This window comes from Danio aesculapii, chromosome 16 (genome assembly GCF_903798145.1).
Source record: "Danio aesculapii chromosome 16, fDanAes4.1, whole genome shotgun sequence".
Classification (NCBI taxonomy): domain Eukaryota; kingdom Metazoa; phylum Chordata; class Actinopteri; order Cypriniformes; family Danionidae; genus Danio; species Danio aesculapii.
In genome coordinates, this window is record NC_079450.1 from 29,157,648 (window position 1) to 29,174,783 (window position 17,136).

The following is a 17,136-nucleotide window of genomic DNA, read 5'->3' on the forward strand; positions in this document are numbered from 1 at the left end:
TTAATGAAAGACTTGGGCTAAGACATTTCAGAATGACTAAAACCAGCCAGATGTTGTGAAATGTGGTCAATTCACTGTTTTTTCCATTAAAGGCTAATTTATAGAGCACCCATATGGTCTGGCACAGCCTTCGCAGTAAAGTAAACAACACCGGCGAAGAAACTCGACAGAGAAAACCCCGCTGTCAGCTAGCATTTCGGAAGCGAACACAAAACTAATGTAGAAGTATAAATGCAAGACTAAGCGGAAGTCATGTGCTGTGGGTAACAACGATCATTCGACAGAAAAATAAACTAGCCTTAATGCCGTCCCATTGCTCCCATTATCATCATATGATCTGTTAAAACAAAATCACATGACTTTTTGTTTATGCGCATGCTGTAATTTATTGGCTAAATGTGTTTTCATGTTAGTTTTTGCACATTTTATTTCTTAATGCATAAAAAAGATTATCCTACTTTCATACACATTTTCAAAATGTATGGGCGTTTCCAAGTTTAAGTATCTTTTTATGCGATATTCACAAAAATAAAAAAGGTCAAGTGAAGTCAAGTCAATGTTTATTCATAAAGCACTTTAAAGGTGCTCTATAATTAAAATTTGGGTATACCAAGGCATAGTAGAATATTAAAAGATCAGTATATGGAAATGGGTATACTGTGAGCGTCAGACACCACTGTCATGTCAATTCCACGAGGGTACAACCCCGGTTAACAACGGGCCAATCAGAAAACAAAACAATCTGTGATTAGATTCACAAGACATGCCCTCCTCATTTGCATGTATGCCTACTTTAGGTCATTCATCCGGACCTGACGAGCAGTCGCATCATCAATAGCACACTGACTCATATGCAGCTCTGAGATCATAAAAAAAGCACTGAGATCATTATTATGCACACCTCAGGCTGCATTTGATAAGCCAAACGTTTTCTAGTGATACAACAGTGATCATTTTCCTCCATTTGTTATTTTAAGCATGTATTTCACTTACTATGTACAGTGTGTGGGACTTTTATTTTGAAAACACGAGCCCCAAACTGTTCACTGTGCTTTACTGAGCAACGACACCATAAGACATGTTTCAAATCAGGATGCAAAATGAAAGATTTACAGATTACACATTTATTCCTCTCCACTCCGAAGAGAAGAGGCATAAGGTATGTTTAGTAACATCTTTTGTTAATTTATCATGTTTATTATGAAATTTGATGCGTATGGTTTAACAAACACGTGTAGACTGCTGAATCGTCACAAATTACTCAGCTCAACTGTCATATGTTCATGCAGAGGTTGTTACTAAGTCATAGCTGTGCTTTCTTTTACTGCAGCTTTAAAATACAATACAATACATTTCTATAACTCTCTTTTCAAGAGTTCCCACTTAGATATGCTTGGAGTATAAAGTTGGTTTGGCATGCTGTCCCAGGAGAGAACCCTGAGCTGGGAGATATTTGAGCCCAGGGCTCCCGCCCGGTCGATAAGCATATCAGGAGATCCGAGATCAGGTAGGTCTCGAGAGCTCCCCCTTTAGAAAAGGGAGGAAAAGGAGGAGATGGGGTGGAAGGGGGATTCTTCCAAAAGAAGATAGAACAGTAGGAAGAAAATAATCCATTAACAGTAAACTAGGATCACTCTGATTGAATTATTACTGATTACAGATGAGTGGCTAGACGTGCTCAATCATATCACGTGCTCCTCTCGAAATTAGTTTATGAAACTTCACTTGTCAAGTTTAATTATACTTTAGCCTTTATCCACAACAAACTACCTGTAGAAACATTCTTCTCTCTCTCTAAATTGAAAAAACACCCCCAGCTCCCTCCTAACTCCAGCACTTATTTCTCTGATCAGTACGAGTTCATTTGTATAATTAGCACTTGTTGTGTTTATTGCCTCTTCTAGTTGAATCACTGAATGTCTTCTCAATTGTAAGTCGCTTTGGATAAAAGCGTCGGCTTAATGACTAAACATAATTTAAATGTAAGACTATGGTACTATGAGTAGGAATAGTAGCCAAAGAGTAGATATTAGTTTTAAGTCTAGATTTAAAAACATACCTGACTAACATGGAGATGCTAAATTATTTCAAAGTTTTGGAGCAACCACTGTAAAAGTTTTTAACCTTGTGCGAGGAACAGCCAAAAGTAACCGATCAGCACATCTACAGTAAGTGCCCTTGATGGAGTGTATAAATGCAGTATGGTGCTAGTACATGTAGGTTTTTTAAACTAAAATCTTGTTTTCTAATATGTGTATGGAAACATAGCTATTGCAATGCAATTTTGCTGCTTTGGGGCAAATTTACTATTTTGAGGGTTAATTTACCCTCTTTTGGGGTTAACAGACTGACACTTAAGACTGTTACAATTAACACACAGTGAACATTTAAACATTTTTAAAAAGCTTCAGAAATAAGCTTGTCTTAACCAATTTTGCACCTGCGTTGTAAGTACAGTAGATTACACGCATCTTATCATCATCTGCTCTGCTTGCTTGCCACTGTAATTTGTGCTGCGCTTGGTAGATTACGTTGGTCATTATGGAAATGAGATGCTGTGTCTGTGTTCTTTAATTTGCGCATTATCAGTAGAATCACTAGAAGAACTTTCCACTGTCATTACACTTTTATTGGATTGTAGTGTGGTTCAGCAAAAAATGAAAATCCTTTTCTCACCTTCATTTTTTTTAAAATGTTTTTTCCTGGAACATAACGTAAGGTATGCTGAGAAATTACTTGTTTTTGTTGATGTCTATATTCATTAAAAATGTAGATATTATTTTTTTAATATTCATTAAAATTTCTTATTTTGTGTTTAACAAAAAAACAAAACAAAGCCACAGTTTGGGGAAAAACATGAGGGTGTATACATTCTGCCTTTAAGGCTTATCATAAAATTGTCTCCACATTATTTTGACATTTTTTTTATTAAATATTAATTACATTAATTAAATAAATATTGATTTAATTTACTGCAAGAGTGCATTTTACCTAATAACATTCAGTGTAGGAGTTCTTCATTTTAATTAGGCAAATTATTTATGTCAGGTAAACATTATTCACAGTTTCAGCTTATTATCTTTTTACGGTCAAACTTTATTTTAAGATTCTCACTATAAACAAACAATTAACTACACATTTTAGCTCAATAAACTCCTAATTTGCTGCTTGTACATTCTAAGTACAAATAAACAACCAACATCTTAATAATACGCATAAAATAAGCCACTAGATAATAGTGAGAATTAGTAGTTAAACTAAATTGTTACTCCTGATGAACATAAAGCAGAGGCCAAAAGTCAAATTGATATCCTCACCCTTAAATCAGAAATTTTGATGTTACAGTACGCTATGTACTTTTTCTAAGCATATTGGATATCTTAAAATGTAGCCAGCATGGCATTATTTAATGTCAGCGTTTTAGTTTTTTAAATAAGATTTTTGGCATTGTAAAATAAAGCCAAAATTCTGCGAGAAGCTATAGTTTGCAATTTTGCCAAACAATTAAGTGTAGTGTTTTCCCCTTCCCATTATAAAATGTTCCTCATATTTTAATGGTTTAATTAAACTTGCAGACTCATTAAAAGCAAATATAGTGCGAATGTTATTTTCCTCTGGTCGTATCACTGCCTCAGCATTAGTCAGGACAAAAGAATCAGAGCTATGAAAGAAAAAAATAATAATGGTACAATCAAGCGCAAGTCTCTCTGCACCTGAATTGAATAATTACGCTAATAAGTACGACACCAGCTAAATCAAAATCCCAGGATTCCCTGCAGAGCAGTAGAAATGCGCATGATAATTTGATTCATCGTTTGAAACGAGTCGTTTTGACATTTTAATGAGTTTTAGAGTAAGGCGTTAGCCTCAATAGACTAATGTATATATCATTTAGAGGTTAATATCATTTCAACTACAATGGATGAGATGCATAGTATATGAGAGAGCTAGATGTTTGAAGAAAGCCTTTGGACTTTTTCATTGTTACAATAATTATTTAATAGAAAATTGCATTTTCAATGATAGATGGCAGATATTAAAATTCAATTTGGTCTAGATCTAACAAAACAAATACACATAAATCTAATTAAATCAATAGTTTTCAATGCGCCAAGTGAATTTAGGCATAACAACATTTAGTGGTTTGCTGGAGATGATTAATTTATTAGTTAACTTTAAGTGTGGTTGGATGACATCTAAAAATCATGTAAATGTAAAAACAGAATCAAATACAACTTAGAACCTTTAAAATAGCATGATTGTAATGAAATGTAAAAAAAAATGCTGGGTTCCACACAATCGATTTTTGTTGGGACAACATGAAGGAATTATGTTAAAGAGCCCCTATTTTGCATTTTAAAAGGTCATATTTTGGTTTTGGGGGTCTCCAACGACCAGGCTGATATGCATGTGAGGTCCAAAAACACTTTCATTGTCTTGCATTTATTTTCACCTTACTATCACAATGACTCCCATATGATTTCTTCAGCGATTTATTTGTTCCCAAACCCCTCCTTAGCATGACGTATATCTGCTGTGATTGGTTCAATGACCCAGTCTATTGTGATTGGTCGACTGGGTTCAACGCGAAGCAGAGAAAAACGCCCACAGTTATGAAGTAGCACAGAGTATGTGAGAGCCCAATGCAGGAATGCAATAAAGCAATGCAGTTACACAACCGGTATTTTACTCAACTCTTAACCCTAACCCCAAGTAATAACAACGACACACATTCAGTATTAATCTACACAGTGGCAAAAGCTGAACTATTTTGAAAATTGACCGTGTTGAGTGTGTGTGTACGAGTAGCTGATAGTGGCCAGAGCAAAGACAAACGGCAGAAAATCAGTTCAGAAACGCATATAAATCGGTATGGAAGAAGCACATGTCACGTTTTAACGTGGTTTTGGACGTGATATGTGAATAGCCCCATACAGATTTAACCTGAGAGATACAGTACAAGCACTTATCTATAATAGATACTGTAAGTGATTACAAGCAGCGTACACCAGAGGATGAAGAAACTGGTCCATATGAACTGTAGGAGTTACTGAAAAAGTCCCTGTCAAAGTCTGACAAAGTCCCATAGAGGATAGTCTTTGCTGCACCTTCCCTTAATAGCAAACGGCCAGCGAATCCCACGTTGCAGCGTAGGTTATTGTTTCAAAAATCAGAAAAATGACAGGAGCAAACACAGCACATGATTGGCTATACTGTGGTATTGTTGTGAAAATAAATTTTAACCCTTTAATGCTCAAATCTCCATCTGTCAGTGATCGCCATCTTCGTGTCATGATCAGTCCCGTGATCCCCCGCGCTCCGCTAGTGTCTGAAAGAAAAGGTGCATGCATGTTTTACCGGATCCAGAACTACGTATTTGGTGATGTACCATATCGACATCGAAGCGTTCAGGCCAAAGATCTGAACCCAACACGATTTATTTATTCGACTCTGACTCTGACTTTCACTAAAGAATCAATAGTTTCAAACACTGCGCACTTTCAGATTTAAACCTCAACTTTCATTTTGATGATGTTTTCATTCACTTAGTGCTGAGTTACACACTGCATGGAAGGTCATTTCAAAAACCCATAATAGGGGCTCTTTAACGTATTAGTTTTTACAAATTTAAGTGGATTAAACCTAAAACAATTATGTTGTCCCAAAACAAAACGTAGAAGTTTTGTTGTTTCAGCTGATTTTAGCTAAGTTTGTTAACTAACAAACGTCATATTTTTTGTGGATTTAGGTTGCTTTTTACAATGCAAAAATACAAAGGCATAAAAGAGCTAAAAGATGTAAAAGATGTAAATGCATCTTTTAGTATGCACAAAACTAAAGAAATTAAGATTGAATATTTATTGTTTTCTTATGCGTTTTTAGTTTTGCATTGTCCAAATAAACTTACATTTCGAAACAGATTTACTTTGCATTTGTGTCCAAATAAGTTTGCTAATTAAATTTGGTTTTGTTACAGAGTTTAGCGCTCTCCTCTTCCAAATATTACATGATTCCGATGCTCTAATTACAGTTGAAGTCAGAATTATTAGCCCCCCTTTGAATTTTTTTTTCTTTTTTAAACATTTCCCAAATGATGTTTAACAGAGCAAGGAAATTTTCACAGTATGTCAGATAATATTTTTATTTCTGGAGAAAGTCTTATTTATTTTATTTCGGCTAGAATAAAAGCAGTTTTAAATTTTTTATGAACCATTTTAAAGTCAAAATTATTATCCCCTTTAAGCAAATTTTTTTCGACTGTCTACAGAACAAACCATCGTTATACAATAACTTGCCTAGTTAACTGCCTAGTTAACCTGCCTAGTTAACTAAACTAACATAGTTAAGCCTTTAAATGTCACTTTAAGCTGTATAGTAAAATATTTCTAATATTTCTAAAATGTCTAGTAAAATATTATTTACTGTCATCATGACGAAGATAAAATAAATCAGCTATTAGAAATGAGTTATTAAAATTATTATGTTTAGAAATCTGTTGAAAAAATCTTCTCTCCGGGAAAAAAATAATTCTAATAATTCAGGGGGGCTAATAATTCTGACTTCAACTGTACATTTGAAATCAAAAACACTGTGGAAATCTCCCCCTGCAAATTCATTATTCATTAATATCTTTATAATAATATCTAATACTATCCAAAATATAATACCGATTCCTATTCTGAAAGGTTTTCACAAGGCCTCAACTTTTAATGTAGTGTATATGTAACTGTAATGGTGGGTTAATGATCATATAATTCCAGGTATGTATTTAATACACCTACTCATTCACTAATCCCATAATCTAGTCAAATTACAGGTTGGAGCAGCAGATAAAGACAAAGGGAGCTGCAAACCCACTCGCAGCAGGAGACACACACAATACAACTAGAGACGTCAGGCTTCAACATACACACACACTTTTCTCTCTCCATATAAATCACTCTTAACAAACACGCTTGCTTTACAGTGCATGAATCACATTTCATCATTGACGTTACTACACAACAAGGTCACCGGCCATCTTTTTCCTCCAGATGCGTTGGGTTCCCTTTTACCGCACACACACACACACACACTGTGGAGCTGATATGATACAGGCGTTTTTAAAGAGTGGAAACAAAACCATGTTATTATCTCTGGAGCACTGAAGTACAATGTCCTCATCTTAACTCACAGATCTGTGTGAGAGCCTTTATTTGTGTATGTGAGAGGTTTCCATGCTATCGGTGTCTCCTCTCAGCAGTTAGACACACATACACACATACACATACACATACGCATACGCATACGCATACGCATACGCATACACATTCGCATACACACACACATACACATACACATACACACATTCACATACACATACACATACACACACACACACACACACACACACACACACACACACACACACACACACACACACACACACACACACACACACACACACACACACACACACATACACATACACATACATACATATACACATACACATACACCCGTATCGGCTGCCATTAAATGGAAACTTACCCTTTCTGTTCTAAAGGCGTGTTATTTACCTTTTGTAAATAACATGTAAATTTCATGAATCTTAAAAGTAAATTCCATGAATCTTAAAAGTAAAAAGACTGGATTTAATTGGTGTGCAGTGCACTTTTCTTAAAATCTACCTCAAGCTTGCAATTTAATTTTCCTCAATCCCTGGGCGTTTTTCCTGAGTTTACTGATTGATTTTAATTTAGGCTTTGTTAATAAATTCACAGTTCAAAGGAAGAATAGTTGTTCATTTATTCATTTTCTTTTCGGCTTAGTCCCTTTATTAATCAGCGGTCGCCACAGCGGAATGAACCATCAACTTATCCAGCATATGTTTTACGCAGCGGATGCCCTTCTTGTCTCAACCCAACACTGAGAAACACTCGTACACTCTTGCAATCGCACACATACACTACAGCCAATTTAACTTATTCTATTCACCTATAGTGCATGTCTTTGGACTGTGTGGGAAACCAGAGCACACCTATGTGAATAAGGGGAAAACATGCAAACTCAACACATGCCAACTGACCCAACCGAGGCTTGAACCAGTGACCTTCTTGCTGTGAGGCGATCGTGCTACCCACTGTGCCACCATGATGTCCAGGAAGCATAGTTTTATATCAAAAACATATGTGACCCTGGACCACAAAACCAGTTTTTAGCAATAACCAAAAATATACTGTGTGTATCAAATGATGGATTTTTCTTTTTTTAGAATATTAAGCAAAGATCGTGTTCATGAAGATCTTTTGTACATTTTCTAATGTAAATATCTAAAAAAATTATTTTGAATTGCGATGAGCATTGCTACAGTAAGCACTTCATTTGAACAAATTTAAAGTCCGTATGAACTTGAAGCTGTAACCATTTTTTTTTTTTCGCATTGTGACAGTTCCTTAACGGAATATTAAATAAAAAAGCAGTGTACTGTAAAAAAAAATTCGTAATTTTATGGGGGGTTTTTTCCAGCAGCTTGGGTGACGAAAAAGGTAAAATAGCGGACGTTAATCTACAGAAATTTACCGTAAAATAACACACGTTGAATTACAGAAATTTACCAAAAATTAAAATTTTGGGAAATTTCTGTCATTTAATTAGTTATTTTACTTTTTAAAAAATGTAAAATTATGGATTGTTTTTACAGTATGGGTGTGGCTTGTTTTTTTCTACTGTGAGCTGATTGGATGTAGTAAAGTTGGCATTTCATTTAAGAAAGATCATGTAAAGGGTTTCAGCGTTGTTTTTACAACCAAACAGACACCCCCTCCTCACCATTTCTATTTTAGAGCTGACAGTTGTCACAGTTGACTGGTGTGGTTAAGTATGTTAACCTCAACCAATACCTCAGACAGATGTAATCTGAGAAATTAACTGAAAATCAACAGGAAGTGGATTTTTAGATTTTAATTTAAGATTAGAAGGGCAAACTTTTCTTGTCTTAATGACATGCACAGATGAATTGTTCACCACAAAACTAAGAAAATTAATATGTTCTTTTTAAATTTCATGTGTAATTTAAAAGTGTTTTTAAAACCTCAGATTCCAGATTTTCAAATTGTACATTGGCCAAATATTATCTGTATATATTGACTCTAATGCAGAGAAGCCCAAAGTAGGGCCTGTGGGTCAAAGTTGGCTCATGATAACTTTTGATTTGACCCGCCATCCCATGCCTTTAATAGAGATTGTCATTTCTAATTTAACATAATCTTTTGTTTGTTTGTTTATTGTTGAGCTAAAAACAAGCTTGAGTTAAATGTTTTAATTAAATGTTGTAAATGAATCAGATTTATTTGAATGTTCATTGTGTTACATATGGAATTACTATAATTATTTAATAGTTAATTATAAAGTGTAAATATATATATATATATATATATATATATATATATATATATATATATATATAATGGATGATTTAGCCTAATATGATTAAAGTAAAGCTTTCTATTTATTATTGAATATTATTTTTAAAAATTAGGACACTACCCATGGCAACTTTGTAATACAGTTTGATATATTTACCTTTAGCCCACCGCCCTCAGCTATGTTTGTTCTTTGGCCCTTCATAAGAAAAATTTGGATTGTAATCATAAGAAAAATTTTTAATGTATAGAAATCAATGTAAATCTTATTTATGGTTTTATGGTCATGTATAAATCTCAATTCCCAAATATTCACAGGTGAATTTTGCAATGTGGTATTAAAAAATGTATCTGTAATCTGAATAAAAGAACTTGGTTGCTCATTATTTAGAATTTGAAAGCAAAATATGTGCATGCACTGCACTGAAAACACATTACTTAAAACAACCTTGATGTCCACCAAAATAAACCTTTTCAGTCAAAAGATCATGTACAGTGACTGGATAACTGCACCAGTGCACCAATCTCAGCGCAAATGTTGTTTTAATAATCCTGAAATACCTGAGTGTAAGTTCCTCATCAAAATAATTGAGCATAATTACTGTCTTACACATTTGTGTTCCCAAACATTAGGCATCTGCCTCCAAATGCAATAAAACAGAACATTTGTGTATCGCCTGTGTGCTCTGAGACACTTATTTATTATGTAAGGGGAAAAAAAAAGATCCTCGGGGTTCCTTGGTTGAAGAAACTTAGATTTTTATTATTGATATTGTGCAGCAGTTTCCTATGTGACTGAAACAGAGCTTTATTAGCAAATGTTTTATGCAGTCTTTAACTTTGGTTGCTCTGACCGGATTATTTAAATCAGTGAATCAATAAATAAAGAATCACTCTGACCGTATCATTTGATTTAGTGAATCATTAACTGGAGACTCCGGATCATTTAAATCAGTGAGTTTTTGATTAAAGAACAGATGCAATCAGATCAGTCCAATAAACAAATGAAATTGTCAGTGCAATTGAGACGATTCAATAGGTTAACCAGAAAGAATCAGCTTATCTGTGAATCAGATACAGTCTTTTTGAAATTTGTGACAATCGTCCCAACTAAATAATGAGAAATGATATGTTTTAATTAAATGTAGTGGAGTATAAAGTACAATTATTTTATTATGCTTTGAAGTGTAGTGAAGCAAAACCAACTTGCTGCCCTACATTTTATTTAATGCATTTTAGATGAACTACAGATGAACTTTACATAACAAAGAAAAGATCTGCTACTTACAGTACGTTACTGAGAATTTAGAGAGATTAAAAAATCAGTAATTACTTCTACAATCTCACGTCTTTTTGCATCCTCTGTCTGTTCTTGGAAGGAAGAACAATGAAGAAATTCACCGCTCGCAAGCTCTTCCTTTCCATGAATTTCCAGCAACAGTGATAAGTCAATCAATAAGACTTTCAAGTTCTTCTTCAAAAAAGGGATTTTCTTGTTACTTTTAAAATTTTAAAAACTTACAGCTTTGCTTTAGTTATTTATTTTATTTTATTTTTTGTAATTTTGGAGCCTTGCTAGAACATTCTTTGAAATATCTCTTTTTATTTACCACAAAACAAAGTCAGTTATGCAGGAGTTTAATGTGACAGGGAGCAAACAATGACATTATTTGCTCCACTTTAGTTTGGGGACCAATTCTTATTATTAGCTAACTAATAAAGGGATAGTTCACCCAAAACATTTACTCCTTCTTGACTGATCCAAACCAGTTCTGTTGAACACAAATGTTTGACTTTCATAGTATTTCATTTTCTAACAATGGATGTCAATGGTTACAGGTTTCCAACATTCTTAAAAATATATTTCAATTCTTTTGTGTTCACTATGACAAAGAAAAAAACCTCAAAGTGGTTTGGAACAAGTCAACGATGATTAAATGAAGACAGGATTTTAACTTTTGATTGAATTATACCTTTAAATATGACTTTTGCCTCAGCAAAGTTCTAATTTGCTGCTTATTTAGATTTTCTAAGTTTCAGTATGGGGTAGGATTAAGCCATCTAAAATGTAATCATGCAGCTTTTTAAGCACTAATTAACAGCCAATATGCTAGTAATATAAATAGTAACAAATTATAACAAGCTAATTAATAGTGAGAATTGGAATTATTACCTTTTTTTTCTAAACTATCGCTTTAATTAAAATGTAAAGGTTTTACTAAAAACACGATCACATCTGCGTTTGTTTTCATTTTCAAAGTAGAAACTTTTCATCGAACTGAACTTTTACACTGAGATTGAAAATAATGTTCTAGCTGCTAACCAAAAACTGCACATTTTCATGATATATACAGAAATCAGAGTGGAATTCATTACCTTTTAAGACCTTTTTAAGACTCTTTCCATACATTTTAAGACCTTATTACCACTTTAGGTTTCAACCGTAACATTAATTGGTGACATTTTTACTTACTGTATATTTATCAAATGCAGACTGTAAGAAAGCACAACTAAAGAGGTGCTATGTATAATAAAAGGGTGGGAATGAAGAACAAGACAATTATTTACCTCACTACCACTATGAAAGGTTAAAAAAAATAAACTATTTATAAAACAACACTTTATGTGGGGCTTTAGCAAACTCCCTAACTTTAAACAAATTAATTAAATGTTAGACACCCATTTAAAACAACTCAACACATTCATCTATAACGACACTCATCTTGATCGTTTACAGCTGTCTGCGATTTTCCGATTACATATTTCAGAATTTTAGAAACCAGAAAAAAATAAAGAGTGTGACAATTTTTTCATGTGCTCACTGCTCTTTTACATGCTCAGTAAATATCAAAAATTATAATGTAAAAACATAATCTATTTTTATGAAATTATGTACATAAAACATACCTTCCCCAAAACAGAAACCATAGATATTTACATTAGATGTCACCTATGCTATTGTTGTCTATTGGAAGTAATGCATCAATAGAGCCGCCATTTTAGTACAGGGTAGCATTCCTTTAAAATGAACGTGGGACCATGGTGCAGTGGATGACTAGCCATACGAAGCCATAGATATATAGACATATTTACACATAAATCTATGATCGGGAGTTTTCCCAGTGGTCAGTATGCATGTCAGGGCGTGTGTTTGTGTGCATGGAAATGTATTATCCACCCTCACTGTTAAATTTGATCTAATCCATGTCCTAAAACACACCCCCTCTCCCGCTTTCACTTCTAATTCTAATGGAGGGAGCGATTTGTTTGTGAATGAATCTTCAGTATGAAGGCCTTGTGTGAACCATCGACATCCCTAATATTCTTTCTGATCTAAATGGTATATAACATTTGTAATATTCAATAATTTAGGGTGGACAGAATGCACATTGAGGTCCAGGCACTGTTATGTTATCAGGCACACTTACTGTATAAGTCACTTCGTGAACTTAGCCGTCAATAATACAAGTTTCTGGCACCGCAGCATCATGTCAGATTTCATTTACATTGTTTGACCATTTTATTCAACGAAACTAGCATAAGCCTAGAATTTAGTGCAAGTTGGTGCTGTTTTGCCTTATAGTCAATGTAGTAAGTGACTGTATTATCATCAATAACGTTACTTGTTAGGCACAAGAGTTTGTAACATACAAAAACTTGAAAAAAGAAATATTACCTATGAAATGTTCTGCCTTTAGGCTTTGTTTTCTTTCTTTGCTTGTTATTACATCCATATGCAGCGCAAAAGTCCAGCATCTTCAGATTAGCTTTAGACTTGACTAGTGCAGTTGAATGACTTTTTGAGCACTGTACAAATGTGGCAGTGGTATTGACGCATGCTCAGGGTCTGTATGCGATATCTAGTGTATACATCTATGAACTGAAACATCATTCATATTATGAATAAAAATGCTAATTCACTCTCTTCCAGCAGTTGGTGCCTATAAAACAGCAGGAATAACGGTGTTTCCTTGGTTACTGCAGTAAACAAAACAGCCGCATTTTTTGGATTTCATAAACCGCACAGCACCCCAGTATTCGCAGATTAAATTCAGGCAAACTTTAGCATACAGCTATACATCAAAAATTAAAGCAATAGTACTAATCCAATGACCAATCGGTGATCAGCAGTTAGCATGCATCACATTTTGGTAAAAGTACAGCTCGCTTGGAACTTCACCAAAGGTCGTATTAAAAAAGTGCCAGTTACTAGCTATGGATTGCAGTGTAAAACCCTAAAAAGTAAGCCATACCAAACCACACCGTACCAGGGAGTAGAATAGAGCCTAACGTAAATGATTTCAGGATTCATTATCCTTCTAGAACATTTAGCACTGAAAACACAGTCAAAACCTGGCCTGAACAAACACACAAACACACTCACTGACCTCTCTCGCTGGCGTCATCCACCAGGACGATCTCCTCCAGCAGGTGTCTGGGTGACCTGTCAATGACACTGTGGACTGTCCGGAGCAGTGTGGTCCATGCTTCATTATGAAACACGATCACCACACTGGTGCGCGGCAGATCGTCCGGATACACCTTCGTTTTACACCTGCAAAACACATAAAGAGCCAATGAGAAGAGACACATGATCAAACCAGACATAATCAAGATTGAGAATCTATAAGTGCTACATTCTTCTAAACTCTGCACACACACACACACACACACACACACGCACACACACACACACACACACACACACAGAGAGAGAGGCCGCACAGAGTCTGCTGAGAGCTCAGTTCGAGATGAGAGGAGATTAGCACTTATCACAAACACACAGGCCGTTATGGAGAAATGGAGAGTGGAACGACTCTAAACAGACGACACTGGAATAAATTATTACAGAGAGTCTGAATGAATGTTTGTGATTCTGGCAGGTTGGGTCACACCTTCCTAAAGGTGCAATCTTCAGTGTGAATGAGCAAACTTTGAGCAATCAGCTCCAGAGACTAGAATGAAATCTATTATTATCATCATCTAGTCTTCAACTTTGGTTTATTCTTCTACTTAAATGAACAGATTTCTAAAACAGAATGTAGACACTTTTGTGTATGTATGCATAAATAACTGGGTCATCACGGACCACACAATGAATATGTCTACATGGACACCAATAATTCGGTTTTAATGCGATTAAGACAATACTCTGTTTAAGAGTCTACCATGTAAACATAGTTTTTAGATTAATTTAATCCGATTAAGGTCATAATCAAACTAAAGAGAAATTGAATTAAGACATGTGGAGTACGCCGATTTTAGTCGCATTATTGAAGTGCAGTAGAGACATGTAAACACCTTAATTGAACTATTACCGTCATGTAAGACTTTTTTTGCGACAGGATAGTTCACACACACACACACACACACACACACACACACACACACACGGTGCGGTATGAACTTCCATAAAAAAAACACTCTTTCAGCAGTTCATAGTTGCATCCAATTTCTCGTTTGTCACGGGGGGCATGCATGAAATGTTCCTGAAGGAAAGTGTAAGTGCCAAACTGCAGTTAAAGTCGACAAATTAAAAATGAAACACCTGAAATTACATGAAACTCCAAAGGAAATGTGGATAGCATGGTGATGTGATGACATTAATCGAATTATGTGCTATAACATGTAAAACTGGATCATAAAAGGAACATTCAAAAAGCAACTCATGTAAATGCCTTCATCTTATTATTGTCTTATTTAGATTAAGGCAAATAATTCGATTACTGATGTCCATGAAAACGTAGTCAATATCAAATATAACAAATGTCACTGTGTCTCAAATCCGGCTATAACCTAAATTTAACTGGCACATAATTAATGAAAGATATTTTAAAGGAATGTATAAAGACTTTAATTTCAGTGTTTTTTTAATAAAAATATGAGATGGAAGTAAAATAATAAACTTCTTCAACATATTAGCATAAAATGCATATTAGTTATTTTGCCTCATTTCCTACAACATATTAGCATAACAGCATACACAAAAGGTTTTGCATACCCTCAAGAAACTTTAGATTTGCTCAGCAACTTTTCCTTTCTCAATCAAAGCTTTAAATTCCCTATTTAAAACGAAATGCTTTAGGAGCAGCGTATAACTATTTAAGTTCATTTAAATAATATATTATATTGTGGGAAGCGATGTCGCCTCACAGCAAAAAGGTCGCTAGTTCGAGTCTCGGTTGAGTCAGTTGCCGCTTCTGTGTGGCTTTCCTCCAGTTGTTCCGGTTTCCCCCACAGTCCAAAGACATGCGGTACAGGTGAAATGTGTGAGCTAAATTGTCTGTAGTGTATGTGTGTGTATGGGTGCAGCTGGAAGGGTATCCGCTGCATAAAACATATGCTGGATAAGTTGGCAGTTCATTCCGCTGTGGCGACCCCTGATGAATAAAGGGACTAAGCCGAAAAGAAAATGAAGGAATGAATAATATATTGTTAATTCATTTGTTTGCTACTTCATATGCTCTGTATTGTTATTTTGTGCTTTTGTTAAGGCACATGTACTTGTTAATATTACTTGTGGAGTGTGTGATGTTTATGGTTATGTCTATGATAATATCTAGTCTATGATAATATTGTAAATGTTGTTTTAATAACGTTCAAGAAAACATTATCAAGTCATTCGCTCCTGCATTCTAATAGCTGAAAACTATTAAGATGCAGTAAAAGAAGAATATATAACTGTATTGGTATTTTTGGTATATTGTACCCAAACAAGAGTAAGAAGCTACTGTATTTTGAATGAATTGTTTGAATGAATAATATAGTGATTTAATTGGTGGTTTTAGTGTATATAGTTTTTTATATTTCCCAAATAGCGTTTAACAGAGCAAGACATTTTTTCACAGTATTTCTGATAATAATTTTTCATCTGAATAAAGTTTTATTTGTTTTATTTCGGCTAGAATAAAATCAGTTTTTTTTTTTTTTAAAAGCATTTGTCAGTATTTTAAGCATATTTTTTTGGATTGTCTACAGAACAAACCATCATTATACAATGATTAGCCTAATTAACCTATAATACTAGCATCATAAAAAAATATATAGTAAAATATAATGTACTGTCATGATGGAAAAGATCTAATAAATCAGCTATTAGAAATGAGTTATTAAAACTATTATGTGTAGAAATGTGTCTAACATATTCTTTCTGTTAAATGAAATTGGGGAAAAAAATATATAGGGGAACTAATAATTCATGAGGGCTAATAATTCTGACCTCCACTGTATATTACTATAAAAAAAAATGAATCACAAACCCCTATTGTTCACTCTGCTGTGGTGTTTATTATTATTTCTTTTTTATTAATCACCATTTAACAATAAACATGCATTTATTCCTATATTCTGGATTTTACAGAAATGAAAAGTGAAATTAAAGTCTTTCTTGGACACTCAAATACAGCCTGAAATTCCAATAAATGCTCCTGTAAACATTCCATTCCCCTGCTTTCTCACGGGCTCAACCTCTGTCAGTCAGCCAGAACACATGCTCTGATTTGTTGTTTGAGGGGGCTGTGGGCGGGGTCAGAGAGTGTGTTGATTGTTTGCAGATTATGTAAGCGCAGGTCACTGTGCCAGTCTGTGCTGTTGTAGGAACAGGAAAGCCAGTGTTTGTTGTATCTGGAGAGCTAAAGTGGGACACACGCTTCCACTTCCTGCCTAATTTCCTGTTTGCCCTGGCACAGCAAGGAAACTCTGGCCTGCGATCACCAAAAATGACAAAACAACA

At 34.5% G+C, this 17,136-nt stretch overlaps 1 protein-coding gene across 1 annotated transcript in view; it reads right to left on the reverse strand.

Annotated features, from left to right (window-relative positions):
* galnt1 (UDP-N-acetyl-alpha-D-galactosamine:polypeptide N-acetylgalactosaminyltransferase 1) overlaps window positions 1-17,136 on the reverse strand; it is a 216,068-nt gene that overhangs the window by 49,346 nt on the left and 149,586 nt on the right. The window contains exon 5 of the mRNA XM_056474779.1: window positions 13,793-13,959. Within this exon, the coding sequence (XP_056330754.1) occupies window positions 13,793-13,959 (167 nt within the window). The remainder of the gene's footprint in view (window positions 1-13,792; window positions 13,960-17,136) is intronic.